Raw genomic sequence first — 18,587 nt, 5'->3', positions numbered from 1 at the left:
TAGGCTGTCAGTCTATGGCATTTTTATTACAGCTGCCTGAATGGACTAAGATGGGAACTATAGCCAGCAGTTTCTTTCTAAATATGGTCTAGATCAGTGGTTGCCAAACTTATTTGGCCTACCACCCCCTTTCCAGAAAAAATATTACTCAGCGCTCCCTGGAAATTAATTTTTTTTTTAATTTTAATAGCAATTAAACAGAAAGATATGTATTAATGTTTCTACCTTTTTTGTAAAACATAGTAAACAAAGGTGTAAATTAGAAACATTGAAGTTTGAAATTATGAAACTATTTATTGAACTCAGAATAGAAAGGTAATACAAAAAAAGTTAAAACAAATGCACCTGAGGCCATCACCGCCCCCCTGGATCGCTGCAGCGCCCATCAGGGGGCGGTAGCGCCCACTTTGGGAATCACTGGTCTCTAGATCTATGTTTCTTAGCTAATTTCCTGGGTCTTTCCCCTTCACCAGATGCTACAGCCAAATGGATCCATTTTTCAGTCCCTGAATATGAGGTTCCTCTCTTACATCTGGAATTGGGTCAGACTTTCTCCCTCTCTGTTTCCACCCCTCTTCTTCCTTCCCTTCTCCCTCACTTCCTCTTTTTAAATCATTTGTTAACTAACTCCCATGGGCCAGGTGTTATGCTAGGTTCTGGGATCACAGTGATGAATAAGATTTAGACCTTGTCACCAAGTTCCATGTGTTCTAGACCTAGTAGAGAGCTAGGATTTCGGTGGGTGTGAGTGTAGAAAAGAGAGGCACTGACTAATGGCTCAAAGGCAGTAAAGATCGACTGGGTGGGCTGGTGCTTGAGTTGGTGCTGGGACTACATATAGGTTTGGTTGCGGATCTCACCTTTAAAAAAATTACACATCTTTTGAAAATCAAAACAACAGTGAGGTACCATCTCACACCTGTCAGACTGGCTATCATCAACAAATCAACAAAAGACAAGTGCTGGAGAGGATGTGGAGAAAAAGGAACACTCGTGCACTGCTGGTGGGAATGCAGACTGGTGCAGCCACTATGGAAGACAGTATGGAGTTTCATCAAAAAACTAAAAATGGAACTCCCATTTGACCCAGTGAACCCACTTCTAGGAATATATCCCAAGAAACCAGAAACACCAATCAGAAAGGATATGTGCACCCCTATGTTCATAGCAGCACAATTCACCATAGCTAAGATCTGGAAACAGCCTAAGTGCCCATCAGTAGATGAATGGATTAGAAAACTGTGGTACATCTACATGATGGAATACTATGCTGCTGTAAAAAAGAAGGAACTCTTACCATTTGCAACGGCATGGATGGAACTGGAGAGCATTATGCTAAGTGAAATAAGCCAGTCAATGAAGGAAAAATACCACATGATCTCACTAATTCATGGATAATAAAGAACGATTATAAACTTATGAACAATAATAGATACAGAGGCGAGCTGCCTCAAACTGATTGTCAAACTGCAGCAGGAAGGCCAGGGAGGGTTGGGGGGCAGGAGGGAGGGGGCTAAGAGATCAACCAAAGGACTTGTATACATGCATATAAGCATAACCAATGGACATAAGACACTGCAGGGTAGGGGAGGCCAGGGGATTATCAAGGGCGGGGGGGAAAAAAAGGACACATATGTAATACCCTTTGTAATACTTTAAGCAATAAAACAATTAAAAAAATTACACATCTACTAAAATTCTACAAACTATTTAAGAAAATTATTGTATCCTCTTCAATATACTTGAGGCAAGCCCAAATCATGATTCTTATGTGTATTGTCAATGTGGAAAGGGCTGTTAAATGGTAATTAATTTAAAAACTGTGATTCTAGGATTTAATGATTTTTCTTTAAAAATTACCATAAAAAAACAACAATTCAAACTAATCACAGAAATATGTGATTGTGCATTCTCTGAAACTGGCGTTAATGATGTTAGAATTTGGCTTATAGTTTTTCTTCTTAATTCTTCATGCCTTTTGCTATCATAACCTTCTGATCGTTCTCGCTTTTATTATTTTACTGTTCTGTGCCCAAGTGTGCTAACTTCAAGCAAAGCAAAATGGCTTTCCTGTTTAGTTGTGCATAAAACACCAAGAATGTACTGGTGTGTGTATCTTCACTATGCCAAGAGATTGAGGGTTAGAATGTTAATTTCATTTAGCATTTCCTTTCTTTTTCTTTTTTTAAAAATATATTTTTAATGAGAGGAAGGGAGAGGGAGAGAGAGATAGAAACATCAATGAAGAGAGAGAACCATTGATTGACTGCCTCCTCCTGGGGTTGGAGCCCACAACCTGGCATGTGCCCTTGACCAGAATCAAACCCGGGACCCTTCAGTCTGCAGGCTGATGCTCTATCCACTGAGCCAAATCTGGTAGGAACATTGAACATTTTCTGTGGAAGAAAAAAAGGGTGATAACGGCTTTTTATTTAGGGAAATAAAAGTAAAGGTTTTAGTACTTTTATAAATTTAAATAAAAATATGTAGAGAAAATTAGATATTTTAAAGCTTAAAGTAATGAGACTATATATATATCTATTTGATGTCATCTGGGATTTTTTTTCTTTCTATCAAGCTTTTCTGGTAAAAGGAAATCTTCCAGTGGTTTCAAGAACAATAATGCCTGAGAAAATGGAATATTTAAATACAGACAACACTCAACGAAAACAGTCATTCCATGCTGAACTAAGGAAACTTTTAAAATTTATACTTAAAGTTACACTTACTGAATCATATTTTTATTAGCTACCTTAAATGTTAACTATTAATATACGTTTTAATTTGAAACTGATGATTATGAGTGTAAAGTGTGTTATCAAAACTGTTTTAATATTTCTTAATATTTAGGCTTCTAAAGAAATAAGAACAGTCAGAGTGATATAACCATCTCAGTCATTGACAAACAGAATATTTAACTGGCATGACAGTTATCATCATTATGCTAATAATAGGAGATAGGGCTCTAGAAGGATTAAGCATTAGTTATTCCATTCCCTCAAGGAAACGGCAGAATTCAGCTTCACTGGCTTATAATTAGAAACAAAGTGTATTTTAACACTGAAAAAAAAAATCTTAGGTACCTCAGCACACAGTATGCTAAGGGCCTGTGCTTCAAGCCTTTTAATCTCTAGGTGTGGCCTATGGTATAAATACTTCCGTAAGCATTTACATACTTGACAATTAGCAATACAGCAGTGTGCAATCACATCCACATGCTTTGCCTTATGAAATAGAATGAAAACTTCCTAAGGACAGGGCGAGCCGCTGCTGATTTTGCATGTCTTTCTCATCCACAGTGCAATCCAGGCTCAAAAATGGTGCTTTGTCACTGACAAGACGGGCACAGGAGCAGAAGATTAAGCTTTCTTTTTCCATGTTTTTCTTTTTTCCTTTTCTTCAGCAGCAGAACAACTATTAATGGCGATAATAATAATAACGACTACAGAACACTTGCTTGCTTGCTATTGGCTAGGTAGGACTACTGTATTAGATTGGATCCTACCCTTAGGACCTATTAAATAGCGTTATTTAAATGTTGTTGTTGTTGTTGCCATTTTATGGATGAGGCCTCTGAGGCGCAGAGTGGCTCAGTAACTTGCCTAAGATCACAAGTCAGTAGAGTGGCTGGGCTATAACCAGATAGTCTGGCTAGGCCCCTGCCTATCCTATCCCTGTGCCGCTTGCTGAGAGAGCTGTGTCCGGAGGCATTGCTTCCAATTTTAGCAGCCTTTTTGGCGCTGGCCTATCCTGAGTGGGATTTGTGATTCCTCTCTTTACTTTTCTTTTTCTTTCTTTTATCTCCCCACCCCATTAGGTCAAGTACAAAAGAGATTTTGAAGAAAGCAAAGGGCGGGGCTTCAGCATCGTAACCGACACACCGGAACTGCAGAGGCTGAAGAGGACTCAGGAACAAATCAGTAATGTAGGTGGCTGTTCAGTGATGTCATAGCCCTAACTTGTGTTTCTGGATGAGACAGTGCGATTGGGTGACTTGAAAGTATTCTTGTTGCTTTGGTATGTAAGCAGTACTCATTGTACTCATATAATATGCCAAGCTCATCTGTGGAATTCCTTCCCTTTGATTTTATCACAGGTATCTAGAACCTAACACCTCCATAGCAATGTCTATATTTCTTTAACAGAAGTTATTATAATTTAACATCTTATTCCATTTTGAATGGTCTTCCGCTTTTGAATTCTTCCAAAATAGGACTTTCATAGCTAAGTTAAAAAACCCGACATTTTATTTATTTACTTATTTATTTTTTGCTGTGGATAAGCATACAAAAAACATACATATAAAGTCAAGTATCTTGAGGAATCTCATATTTGCTAATTATGTGTATATAAGATTTTATACTTTAGATATTTATAGAAATGAAGTATTACATCTCATTTTAAAAATAAACATTTACATAGGAAGTCACTTTGAATTTGAAAGCTGCATCTTACTCAGTAATATGTATTTGTTTTTAAAAGAAAATTGAGACTAACAAGTTCAAAGCATATTAGGTACCAAAAAGTGTTAATTCAGTACTTATTACAGGTGGACAAACAGCTATTCTTACTTTTTATAATTTATGTCTGTGATTATGATTCTTCCAAAGTATTATATAAAGTTTGTTAAAATGTGTTTTATTAAGAAAAAATTAGTTCAATGTTAGGTATTCAAGAGGAAATATTAATGAAATCAACAACTGTGTACATGATATAAAAGTGTGCAAATACGCATTTTTCATGAGAAGTTTATCTTGTGTGTCATGTATAGTCACTAAACTTTGTATATATAAACGTTACGTTATGTAGCCTTAATTACCAGGAAATGTTTAATTAGCAAATGGTTTTAAACTCATTGATACATGGCCATCATGATTATATATAGAGTGACAATTTGCAGATAGAATAGTATATAATTTGAGAAAGAATTTCATTTGTCAAAAGTTCAAAAACAGAATAATGTTTGAAAAAACATATAGGGTGTGAGAGGAGGCAGAGTAAACATTTTTTTTTTCATATTTCCTAATGTTTACCCATTATTTGCTCTTTAAATGGACATTTTATGAAGGATTTTTTTCCTTTGAAGAGAAAGGAATGAATTTTAAGGATTCATGACTTCTGTCCCTTAGTTTTTCTACTCAATCTCAACAAGCCCCACTCATGAATACCAGAGATCACTCCCCTCATCTGTCTTTCTCTTCTCTTTATTCTTTCCTTAAATCAAAACTGATTTTTTACTTTTAAAAATGCAAATTAAAGCTATATTTCACTGGCAGTTACATTCAGCAGCATCTCTTTTTTGTGTGCATTATTTTGGGGAACTTTTATTAAACATATAAAAATAATGCTGCACAAAACGAAGCTATAAATCTTCAACTATCACAGAAATTTATTTCGAAAAGAGCTAAACATTCTGCTTAAGATATCGATGTGACAGCTAACACAAGGATTGCAGTGGATTGAAAGGTAAGCTTTTTAATTTATATTCAAATTCAGCCAATATTCATATTTAATAAGAAAAGAACTGATCATTTCACCAACCTTTATCATTAGCAGGAATATGCATTTTATTCAATACCAGAGGCTGTTTACAGATCCGCTCTTCATTATGCAAAAACTCTTGTCACACAGGTATGTATATACATGTATATATCATATACATAAGAGTATATAAAATACTATTTAAATTAAGCCTATAATTTAGACAATGCTGATTTTTAAAAGCTTGTAATTTAGATATCTTTATGTTATTGCAATTGTCTTAATATTAGCAGCCATAGAAGTCTTGCAAGTAGTACTTGTAGCACAATGAGGCATGTGAATATGTGGATAGTAGTAGAAAATACAGATTTCATAATATTACTGGTAAGGATTTACTCTTGAAGAAGGGAAGCTGTTAAGTATTCTGAGGTCTAGTGAATTTATTATTCATTTAGAAATGCTGCAACTTTATGAACTTTTTCCATGATCTCATGGGGTTTTCCATATTAGCCAAAGACCTTTTTTTTTTTTTGTAAGAAACATGGGTTAATCTGAAAGCTGGTATGTTGGCCAGTTCCATTTTCCACATTACTTTCAGATAAACCCAAACACTGAAATATATTGGCCAAATGCAGACAGCAATTTTTTTGTTTTGTTTTGTTTTTGTTTTCAGACAGCAGTTTTTGACAGTGGCCTGGTCTGAGTCTGCTTTGAGATGGAGAAGGTGAGAAAATGTCCAGACTGGACAGACATCAGACTCTTTCTGCTGAAGGTGCTGGGAGGCTCATCCTGGAAATTAGAAGGGATATGAGATTTGAGCTCCAAGTTTAATACAGGATGACGTAGGTGGGTTAACTAAGCCAGGGTCTTCCCAATCTTTATTTTTCCATTTGCTTCATTTTTTAACTTGGTTTTACTTTATTTAACTTTGAATGTTGTCTGAATCCCCTCCTTTTATTTAATTTATTGGGTGACACTGGTTAACAAAATTATACAGGTATCAGGTGCACAATTTCACCACACATCATCTGTACACTGTATTACGTGTTCACCGCCCAAAGTCAAGTCTCCTTCCATCACCATTTATTCCCCCCATTCCCTCTGTCACCTCCCCCTCTCCTCTTTCCCCCTGGCAATCACCACACTGTTATCCGTGTCCATGAGTTTTTTCTTTTCTTCTCCCCCCTCTCCCCCCAATCTGTCTGGATCTTTCTAAGCTGCCTTTAATCCCCTTTGGAGTAAAGAAAGTATAAAGACATAAAACAGGGGATTTAATGACACTCCTAGGTGTTTTGGGTAATACGTTATGGATGAATGGGCATTTTTGATTGCTTGTGTCTGTGTCAGTTACATGAAAAAATTTTCACACACTTTCATAATCATTTGTCCAGGATTTGAAATCATTTGGAAACGCCCACTCAGTCTGCATATGTTGGTGAGGTGTGGGATAAAATACAGCTGGACATTTGAAATTGTGTGTAATGAAAGGGTGAGAGTGGGTTTAGCCTTGACTTCCTTCTTTGGGGATCTATAATGACAACATACTGAACCTGGGAGATTTATTAAATGCTGCAATTTAAAATTCTTCTGCTATATTACTCAGTAGAGCTGCAGAAAGAATAAGAAAAGAGGCCGGATTACAGAATGTGCTGAATGATTGGAAAGAAATGGAATTGAATTCCAAATAAAAAAATTTTTTACATGAAATTCCAGAAGATGTCTTAGTATCTCCCCCACTCTGCCTTCTCAGCCCAATCCTAGGGCATAAATTCACAAATGACAGAATTATCCTCCACAATTTTTTTTTTTCCTTAGTGATTGATATTCTAGGAAAAGGTTCTTAAAGGACAATGAACAAACATGAATTGAGGAATTTCTGTGCTGGCTATTTTTAAAAAACTTTTTTTTTTCTGTTGTCCATGTAGCTCTAGCATGTGTGGGTAATTATAATTCAGGTGATGACCACGTTCATGTTTAGAAGTAGTGCATTCAGGGAACCAGCAGCAGGAGAGCGAGGCAGAATCACGGCCCACATCTGAGGGACTCATCCAACCTTGAGAAGGTTACTGATGTATTTCATTCTGCCTGTTCAGACACTAATATAAGCTGCACTTTCAATTAGCTAAGGTAGTCTGTGGATAAATTGTGAAATAAAATGGTAAAGTTCAACTCCGAGACACTTTTACAATCTTTGTGCAGTAGATAGAATTTAGATGCTTTTTTAAAAATTTGTTTCAGGTGGCGGAGAAATATTTTATGAAGGGGAAGGAAAAGAGCCCCAGATGACAAAACTTGTATTTTACAGACTGACTGAAATAGTAAGTGTACCATTATGTGATTTGTCAAGATTTGTTCTTGTACTCGACGCACAGAGGAAGTAATTGTGTGTATCTGTGTGCATGTGTGTGTGTGCCTGTGCGTGCTGGCTTCAGTGGGAATCTTTAGAAGCCCTTTCCTTAGATCACTGATGGCACAGACGGTACTATTTTCACCTGCTCTATATTCTCCCCCTTACCCTGTCAGGATCTATAATTTTGGTTCTCTCTCCTGTTTCCCAAATACCTGTTCAATTTTGCATACCCATTCATAAATGCTTACTGACTTTACAAAAAAAACTAAAGTTGAAGGTCTTTGTTTAAAACATTATGGAACAAAGAATGTCTCTGTAATTTGATATTAAAATGTGATTATTTTTAGTTTTTTTGATGTGGTTACATAATTTTTCATTGACTTCTTAGAATGCAAAATAAATTATATGCTTATTAATAAGCTCGAGTGAGTACTGTTGATTTAGTTCCCTAAGACTTTGTGAGTTAACTTAAAAACATTAGATTATTGGAGGTAGACATGGCCTAATAATTAAATCGCAGTGCCTATGGACTCTTAAAAGATTTGATTCAAAGTTGGATTGAGTGTAAGGGTGAGCATGAAGGGAGGGATGACTATCTAGGGATCTGGTCTCTGTTTGTAATTTAAATAAATCATTTTGACAGAGACTGACTGTGGCCATGTTCAGGCTGCTGACAGTGTGAAATTGAGTTGTATGGTGGACAGAAGACAAGCAGTCAAGAGAAATCCCCAAAGGCAAATTTTGTTATGTAATTGGGTCAACTCATGCATGAGAAATGCATGCTAATTGTAAACTGGTGGCAAAATTAGAGTATATGAGGCAATTAGATCTTATATGAACCTGCACAACTGACGTAGGATTTTTCCATGTTTTAATATTTGGCAAACATTAACAATGTTTTCTTAAGGGGAGAAAGGTAAAAGTTAGAAAGTTATTTAATATTAAAATTAAAAAAATATATTTGTTAATTTTGTTCCTTTACACAAGAAGCATAAGTTTTATAATGAAAATTTATATTAAATCTAATTTTGAGTAGTAAAATGTAGCACACTAAATTTGAAAGGAGAATAGGATGGCATTTTTGTTATAAACCATAACTGGGTTGATTAACATAGATGATTAATTATGAGGTCAATGGTTTTGATTTAAGCCCTTGGTGTCTATTATTTTCACGGAGCAAATTTACATGTTACTTTAGTGGATCACACTTTATCTCCAACTTTATCTCAACCAGTGACTCTGATGCATTTTTGAGTAATAGTGGGTCAGCAGCATTATTTTATAGCAAAGATCAACTATGTCAGAGAAAGTGATAGGGCAATAACATATATTTTCCTTCTAATACCTAACACATGTATGAATACTTTATTCATTTCAGAAGACTGACATATCCAGTCTAATTAGAGCCTCTGAACAACCTCTCCTCAGGGAAAGTATTTCTATAAGGAAAGCTTATACTTTCATGAGAAAAATGTATGGAAAATTACCTTGTGGTCCTTTCTCATTTCCAAATCTGTGGTTTCCCTAACACCTGGTTTTGCTTTATTTTTCCACCTAGGGCAGAACTTCAAAGGTTGATCTCTTCTTTTTATCCTCAATTTTTTAGCCACAGTCACTTAAAGAAACAAATACATCCCAGACCAGTAATTACTTGTGCATGGCAAGTACAAGAGTTGTGGTTATAAAATGGCATTGTCTGAAAGGGCCCCTATAATAAAAGAATTAACACGTATGAATTCTTTTTGGAACCAAAGATGAAGGATCCAGCAAATGTTTTCTCAAGATTCGTCTTTTGTGAAATCCTTTTTCCCCATCCCCACCCCCCCCCTTTTTTTTTCAGTCCTACAGTGTTAGGCCTTTATCCTGCCTGAGTTCTTGCAGGAGCCTCCTAATTGGCCTTATCTCCTTCCAGGCTCTTTCTGCTCCTTCCATTGTATCTTAAACACTCTCACCATATGACTTTCCAAAATATCTGTTTCATTAAGACCCTCATTATGACCCACTAAAATTTTTTCCTTGGACCTCCACTTTGAGGAGGATAACATCTAATCCCTTTAAGCTCTTTAATTCTGACTCCAAGGACCCTCCATAATCTGCTTCTAAATTATTTCACCTCATCTGTCACTGTCCTTCAACACTATTCTTTCATTTGTTTTAGGCCTGGCCAGCTAATTTGTTTTAGGCGTTTGCATGAGTCATTCCTCTTGTTTGGATCAATTTCACACTATCCGTGAATGACATCCCCACCCCTTGATCCTAGACACACACTCAGACCCCAGCTACAGAGAGCTCACGGAATCACGATAGTGCTTTGTGCGATAGCACTATGATCTGCACTGCTCATTTCTCACATCACATTCCACATTTTGGCTTTAATTAGCATTTCACGTGGTATGTGTTTTACCCCTCTAAATTCATGAAGATGAAGATTATTCATGTCTTTTTCAGTTTGTTTTTTTGTATTTATCCAAGAATGCATTCATGGCACTTTGTACCTTACCTTTCTTGTCATGTTCTTAATTTAGGCCCTCTCTATGCCTTGCTTGGGTTGTATCTCTTGTCTGTTCTCACCTGTCACAGTGCTGCCTCTTCTCCCTCTATTGGTGGATTCTTGCATGGTTCCTAAAACACACATCTAATCATGTCACTCTCTTCCTTAAAATCTGTCATTGGCTCCCCATTGCCTTTGGGATAAAATGCAGAAACTTTAGCAAGGGGTATGCGGCTGTCCCTGTTTAGTGCCAGCTGAGGTCTCCAGCCTGGGTGTCTGTCTTGGACTTGAGCCCTATCCACTTCAAACTTCTGCCTGGAAGGCCATCTGCACACTCTCCACATCCCTGCTCAGCTCAGAGGCTGCCTCCTCTTCCCTGGCCTTGCTCTTCCTCTCCCCAACCTGGCAGTCTGATTCTACAGCTGCATTAGGTGCTTTCTCCCTCCTAGACTGAACTCTCTGAAGAGTTGGGCTGTGTCTTTTTCTCTGTAGCCCCAGGACCTAGCACAGAGCTAAAATTAATAAACAGATTAATTGTCTTCTTGTGCCAACACATCTTTTTTTCCCATTGCTTCTCACTCTGCCCAGGCAAGGCTGCCAGTTCTGGGACATACTCAAGACGACCACTGATAAACACACAAATTTTGATACTTTGAGAAGTGAATACCTCCCAAATTGTGTGCATTTCATTTTATAATGGCAGTTATTACAAGGAGTTTTACTCTTTCTAGATTTATTTCAATGAAACATCTATTAAGATCTATGTAGATATTACATTGATTTTTTTCCTTAAAACTTCCAGATCTTTCCTTCATTCCATCATTCTCTAGCATAAAGTAGTTACCTAATTAATCGTTGTACAGTAAATGACTGACTTTTATTAAGGATGTGTTGGTTTTTTTTGTTTTTGTTTTTTTGGTATTTCCTCAATATTTTTTCTTTCTCAGAAGAGTCTGCCTTCCCATCCAAGGCTAGGCAAATAAAATTTTTCTTAGGCTAAGAGCTATAGTACTGTAGGGAATTAATCAATCCCTTCAATACAGAATTGCTAATACCTAAATAATTCTTTGCACAGAGCAGGTACTCAGTAAATCTGTGTTGAGTACATGAATGAGGCAATGATATTAAAAAGATTGACTACTTTTGCATATTCTTTCTCTTGAAACTTCTCTTTGCAAGAGAGGGAGTTTTTAAAATTGCTTTGAACTACATTTGTTTTGTGCTGCTTTCACCTATTTTGCACTTAAATATTTCTATAATTTCATCAACAGATTATAGCAGTTTTCTTTCAGTAAAGCAAGGACCAATTGCTTTCTAATGTGGCATCTAAAAATTTCATTATATTAGAAATGCAAGGGCTACCCCTGTTTTAAAATATCAGAGCCAGGGAATTCTTTTTGGTCTAAGCACCTGAGAAAAACAGGGCTTCCATTAGTCTCCTCAGGCTGCCATAACAAAATGCCGCTGGCTGTGTGGCTTAAGCCACTGCAGTTTATTTCCTCACAGTTTTAAAAGCTGGAAGGCCCAGATCAAGTCAGGAAGGGTGCTTTCTGGTGATAGCTCTCCTCCTGGCTTGCAGATGGCCACTTTCTTGCTGTGCCCTGACATGATCTTTCCTCAGTGCCTGTGCAGGAGAGAACGAGGTCTCCAGTGTCTTCCTCTTCTTGGAAGGGCACTAACTGAATAGGATCAGGGCCCCACCTGATGACCTCATTTAACCTGAATTACTTTCTTAAAGGCTCCATCTCAAAATACAGTCACATGGGGGTTAGGGCTTCAAAATCTGAATTTGGAATGGGGGACACACAATCCAGTTCACAACAGGACGAAATGAGAAATGATCTGCATGTATCACAGGGTGATTTGAAGATAAGTAACATGTTATAACTAGTGGAGGTGGATGACACTACCTGTTACATTCCAGGAAAACGTATACAAGCAGTTTTTTATTTTCCCCATTATATAAAATCAGTTTTTAATTTTTCCTATTTTCAAACTTAACTAAAAAACAAAATTCCTTTTAGGTTCTATTTCCCATCCTTTGTTGGCTCTTTCAAGCCTCTTTTTACTTGTGGTTTTTGAGTCATAGTCATTTACAAAAACAAAGATAACTTACAGTAGTAGCAATTATGTTTTTCAGTTTTTCAGGTCTCAGTTGAGCTTTGTAGATTACTCACATGCCCTGTGCTGGCAGTTTGGCCTGGGCAGATGTGAAGAAACAGGAGGGAAGAGGTGTGACAATAGAAAATAAATATTCATATGCCACAGGGAAAGTCTAATAAAGACTAGCTTTTTAAAAAAAATCTCAATTTCTGGTGCATTATACAGATTTAAAAGTTAAAAAGTACTGACTCTTCTTCCAGATTATTATAATCCTTGGAACACCCCTACGGGAGAGTACATGCATATTATATTGAATGTTAAAGAAAAACCAGAAATCTTGCACATATATTTGTGGAGTCTCCAGATAGGACTATCATTAATAATTATGCCACCTAATTATACTTTCAGTGGATATTCGGAAGTAAGTTTAAAACCTGTTGTGTTAGTTGATAAGTGTAATAGTCAAGTGTCATTTCAACTTATTAGGAGGTCATGAATCAAGGGAGACATCCAGAGATTTGATTAAAATCCTTTGGTAACCCAAACCAAGTTTATACCATTAAAGAAGATTGCATGATTGCAAGTTAGAAGCAAGAATTTTTTTAAAAAAATGATATGCCCATATGATTTCTAGTTTGCATTTCATTTTCCTAGAAGAATTGTGTTATAAATATTGTTTTTCTTTAGTTTTTGCTTGTACTTTCTGTTATAGCTTTTCTTTCACTGATGTTAAGCCTGTTTTGATGCCTTTTGTTCCTGTGCACAGAACTGTAGGCAGTGCTGCTTGTGAAAGCATACCTCTAAATCCCTGTTTGAAGGACCTCTTGTTTTTGTGAAGTGCCTCGTGACTTGGTTCCAAGGACAAGAGCAAGAAGTTATGATCATTTTCTTCTTGTTTGCTCCTCTTTCGGATGGACTTTTCCTCTTGTAGCTATCTTAATTGTAACAAAGTCAACCTTTAATTTGTTTGAATTAAGCTTTTGTACCATTGCATTCTTACAATTACGCAAGTGTCAGAACGTGCTTGTGTTTAGCAAACTATGAAAAAGAGTATAGATTTAGAAAAAAGACTAAGAGGAAAAAATCTTTAAAATCATTCTGTTCTTTTGGAAACTTACTCTCTTTTTTTGTAGAGAGAATTGATTTTCCCAAATGGGTTTAAATATTTACTTTTGTTGGGCAATTTATTATGAGGCCTCTGAGGGCAAGTGACATTTCTTGTTTATGTCTGAATTCTTCTGAACACAGTGCTTTGACTATAAAGAATAAGATCGAAGCGAGAGTGGCCTTCCTAGTTGCTTTACATGTGCAGAGGTGTTCATTTAACATTTGCTGTGGACATCACGTCGCACCAGGCCCGTGGATTGCAGAAAATATGGGGAAACACTTTTTGTATGGGCTTTAGACTAATGCTAGGACACAGGAAGTGGCTGGAGAGGCTTTCACGGAGAAGGAGAGCCTCAGTGCAAGGGGGTCTCTGAGGGAGACAGTGGCGTTGAAATGAGCAAGGGAAGGAAGGAAGGAATATGATGAGGTTAGGAACACCCGGCAGCTACTTGTTAGACTGGAGAGAGAGAGAGAGAGAAAGAGAGAGAGAGAGAAAGAAAGAGAGACATTACTGAAGTGTAGATTGAGACAAGATTGTTGAAAGAGTTGTATCATATTTTCAAATGTGCATATTTTTGGTATCTATAAGTAAAAAAAATTTTTTTCTTTAAAGAAACCACTTTTGGAAACAATTATTGGGCTTAACAGAGATTTTTCAGTGTTTACTTTGTGCCAGGCACTTTGTTGGAGGTGGGTGGAGTGGATAGAATGAGGAATAAAATAGATATGACCCCTGACCTCGCAGAGCTTGCAGTTTATCCTCTAACAGGTGAGCAGGTCATTGCTGCACAGAGATAAGTGCTCCTTAGAGGAGGTTTGGGAAGTAAAGGAGTCGAACCCTTGCCACAGGTATTTGAAAATAGTTGTTGAAGAATTTAAATGAATCATTCTTGTTTTGAGTAGTGGTTCATACTGTCCTTTTGTAAATTGGTGCTATCAATTTTACTTTTAAGTTTGCCTGTCTCCTTATGTATTCCCTGCCTGTCAGTATGGGTTTCCAGAAAATATCATTTAAATTAATCAAACCATAGTATTACATATAAACTGTAAAAAATGCTCTTTTATAGAAGAGTATCGATCATCAAACATTAATTTCAGGATGGTTAAAAAAAATCCATATAAATTTCTTGCATGCATTTAGTAATTCAGACATATGTTCTCTCTTTTGGTTTTCAGTGCTTTTTGCATTTGAGAGGTTTTGAAAATAAAACTAAGGCCATTTTTTCTTTATCTCTTTCCCCAACTTCGGTAGTGATACTTCCAAAATAAAATTTTTTTTATAACCCAGTCAAAAATATTGAGAAAACATTTTGCTTTAAAAAAAACATACACATATCCACAAGAGCCTCACATGAACCTGTATGTTTCCCTTACACACATAGAGTGTACAGACGAGTTTGAGCGCAGAGCTACTGAAAGGAAGTGATAAACATTGCTTAGTGCTGTTCGGTTTCCACCTTGGGCGATCTTGGCCCGGTCTGTGCTGACAACGAACCTCTGGGACACCCCCTCAGTGCTGTGGGGTCTTTTCCTGCCAAATATTGTTCTCTTGCAAGATTAAATAGCCGAATCAGCGTGGCCCAAATCTTGATCCTGCTGAGAGTATTAAGACTCCTGCAGGTTGTAATACAGATTAGCTGGTGAGAGCTCTGTTGGAAAAATAAAGTGAGTTTCTCTAAATGAATTTAACAACTGCTGTGAACCTTTTTGTGTCCTCCAGCACCAGTGAGTGTGCTGGCAGTTAACCATTTATTTTCCTCCATTTTTCCAAAAGTTGTTCCAGTCCACCCATGGTCATTTATTGTAAACATTTTCATAACTTTATTTAACATTTATGTTTTGCCAGGTAAGGCATTTGACATATTAAATTACTATGTACTGTGAAGGGCAGATCATTGTTGACTTTATTTATTTAAGGAGGAAAACCATTAGACTAACAAAATTAATTTAATACCATTCATATAATGGAATACCACTGGGTTTTTTTAGAGTGAACTGATTAGCATATTGCATTCTGATCATAGGCTTTATGTTATTGGTCAGAAAGTTGTGAAATAACTAGCAAGAGGCAGAACTGATGGCTAAAAATATTTACATTGCTTCCCCCTCTATTCTATTACTATTTCTGCTTATAGCGTTGGTTGATAACATTTGAAGGTTCTAAATTCTACAAAGATTATATGAGTCTTTTCCCTTAAATGAAATAAATTAAAAAATCAACAGCAATGACACTAACCTCTAAAGCAGCGGTTCTCAACCTGTGGGTCGCAACCAATTTGGCAGTCAAATGACCCTTTCACAGGGGTTGCCTACGACCATCCTGCATATCAGATATTTACATTACGATTCATAACAATAGCAACATTACAGTTATGAAATAGCAACAAAAATAATTTTATGGTTGGGTCACAACATGAGGAACTATATTTAAAGGGCCAGAAGGTTGAGAACCACTGCTCTAAAGCATAAAACACACAGATAACCTGAAAATAATTAGCAGTTTGTTAGATTTCCTGGCTGCCAGCTTCTGGGTAAGTTCATAAAACTCTTTTCCCTTTTGGGGGCTCCTTACTTCACTTATATCTGAAGCATGTGCTCAGTCTGTTTATGAGACAGTCCTCCCATCTGCTCCCTACATTATTACCCATTTGTCTCCTGACACCTCGTGGGTGTGTGTATGATTTCTCAGTACAAATGTCTGTGACTGTGATTGTAAATGGCAAAGCATGACACAACTGTAGTGCCATTGAACTGATCAGTGCTGTGTTTACTTTTGTAGGTCTCCTTTGACTGTTACTGTGATTATTACAATAATAGCACGAAAAGATAAATAATTAATTAAAGTATTTTTTAGCTTGTTGCCATAAGTGTACCAAAAACTGGGGGGTAAGGAAATGTCCTGAGAGAAGGCTGAGCAGTCGCAGTTTGGCAGCGTTTAGCCTGTCTTCATAAAATAGCCTATAGTTTGCAGTTATCTTCTGTGAGAGTGCTAGACAAAGTACCACCTGATCTTAAGTCTGTTTCCTGAATACTGTGGAAGTGGAAGTTAGCTTGCAACTCTACCATGCTGTTGGTGAAAGAACTGGGGCCAGGACTGAGGTCTTCTGCTCTCTAATCTGGTTTGCCTTTTTTGGACACATGATTCTGAGTCACCTTTTTGGAATTGTTGAAATTGGAGTCATTCAGAAATAGACTGTCAAGGTGCATTGAAAGTCTCTTAAGTACTAACCTGTAAGTCCTCTAAAATATCATTAATGGCTCAAAAATGTGTCAAGCGGACAAAACATGAAGGTATTAGCCTTACTAAATGCCCATAGGATTTCCGTGCTCAGGATCCCTGACTTGAGTCTCACAATATGAACACTGTATCCTATTTCAAGTTATGAAATATATCACATGTATAAGTAGTCTATAGGAACTCATGTATAGTTTAAAGAATAATAATAAGATGTACACCCATATACCTACCACCCAGCTTAAGAAATAGGGCACTTTGGAAACCTTTGAAGGCCCCTGACTAGTGACTAGGAACGCAAGGGCCACTGCATCTTGAAAACACAGATTTTCATAGTGGAATGATGACAAGGTAATATGAAATCCAATTCCCATTTATGGAAACAACGTATGGATTTTGGAGAAAACGTCGTTGGTTTCTTGCACCATTAAAGCACATGAAGTCTGTAGGGCTTGTCCTCATTCAGCCATTCAGGACTCGGGCATGAGCATGTTGGTCATTGCGTCACCGTGCATCCTGTTTGTACGTAGGTGACACCTCCTAAACGGGGGTGGGAACAAACATTTGTGAAGGGCTCACTCTGTGCTGGGCACAGTCTTCCCCATTTGTTATTCATTTGTTTTTCTCACCAATCCCTAGAAATAGTTGTCATTATCCTCATGTCACAGATGAAACAGGCTCAGAGAGGATGAATCAATTGCTTAAATGTACACAATTAGTGAAGAACAGAGCAGGACTTGGGTCCAACTTTTTTTTCTGACATTGAAATGCAAGATTTCCCCTCTACACCACCATTTTGGGACCATATCTTACACGTTATACCTTTGTGCCATAGAGCAAATGTCACAGATATAAGCTTCTTTATGTTGGTGCGGAATTAATTTATCCTTAAGTGGCATTTGGGAGATCACATGGGCCAAATGTAGAAATTTCAAATTTCTTGACTGTGAGAACATGAGTAGAATGTCTCCTCCAAACATTCCTTTATGTTCTGGGATACAGGATGGCTTTGCATTGCCTCAGAATGGGATTTGTTCATGTGACACCTGAGGTTAAGGTTGAATACATAATTGCCTTCAAGATATACTTACCTTTCTTATTCTATCCTCCTCTGAAGGTGCCTACTCTGTGCTTGGCACTGTTTTAGGAGCTGAGGATGCAAGTTCTAAGTACATACAGTTTTCTTGTCGCTCTACACAACCAGATAGTAAGAAAGATGAGGTTTCAGGTTGTACGGAGACAGGCATCTAGTCTTAGCTGGTCATCGATGACTTACAGAAGAAGGTGGCATGAGGTGAGTTTCTGTGAATGAATCAGCATAGAGGCAAGGGAGCAAGACATGATGGTGAGTGGTGGGTGGCAGAAAAATTCCCACATAGGGGAACTGAATATACAAGAAATAGAGAATGAAACTGCGCAGTGATTTTGAGGAACTGCAAATATCAATTTTACCCTGAAGAATTGGGGAGGGGGTCTGAAAGATCTTTTTTTACAAGGGAATGACTAGATTTTAGGGTTATCATTTGTCTAGATGTCCTTTTGTCAATCTTCTCCCTCTGTGGGTTGATTTCACTGTAATTTTCACCATGGGATTCCAAGGTCTCTTATTTCTAGTCATTGAACCTGAGATGATTAAAGCACTAGTGTTTGTAGGGGTCTGCTTTTGGGGAACAAAAGGAATAAAATCATGATTTTATAGATATGGGTGTCTGTATGGCATGTAAATAGAGCAAGGGTGTGTTCAAGACCCAACTGTGATACGAGCCTGGATAGCTAGTCTCAGACACAATACCAAGTTGGCAGGTCTGAGAGTGTAACCT

At 37.2% G+C, this 18,587-nt stretch overlaps 1 protein-coding gene across 2 annotated transcripts in view; it reads left to right on the top strand.

The window, feature by feature from the left end:
- The window catches only part of NEBL (nebulette), a 370,452-nt gene that overhangs the window by 194,506 nt on the left and 157,359 nt on the right, over positions 1-18,587 (top strand). For both annotated transcript variants that reach the window (XM_070432628.1, XM_070432639.1), the window contains exon 4: positions 3,818-3,925. In XM_070432628.1, the coding sequence (XP_070288729.1) occupies positions 3,818-3,925 (108 nt within the window). The remainder of the gene's footprint in view (positions 1-3,817; positions 3,926-18,587) is intronic.

This window comes from Myotis yumanensis, unplaced genomic scaffold (genome assembly GCF_028538775.1).
Source record: "Myotis yumanensis isolate MYYU_CA2020_CCGP unplaced genomic scaffold, mMyoYum1.0.hap1 SCAF_1, whole genome shotgun sequence".
NCBI lineage: Eukaryota > Metazoa > Chordata > Mammalia > Chiroptera > Vespertilionidae > Myotis > Myotis yumanensis.
Note: the sequence above shows the minus strand (reverse complement) of the source record. Positions and strands in the feature narration are given on the sequence as shown.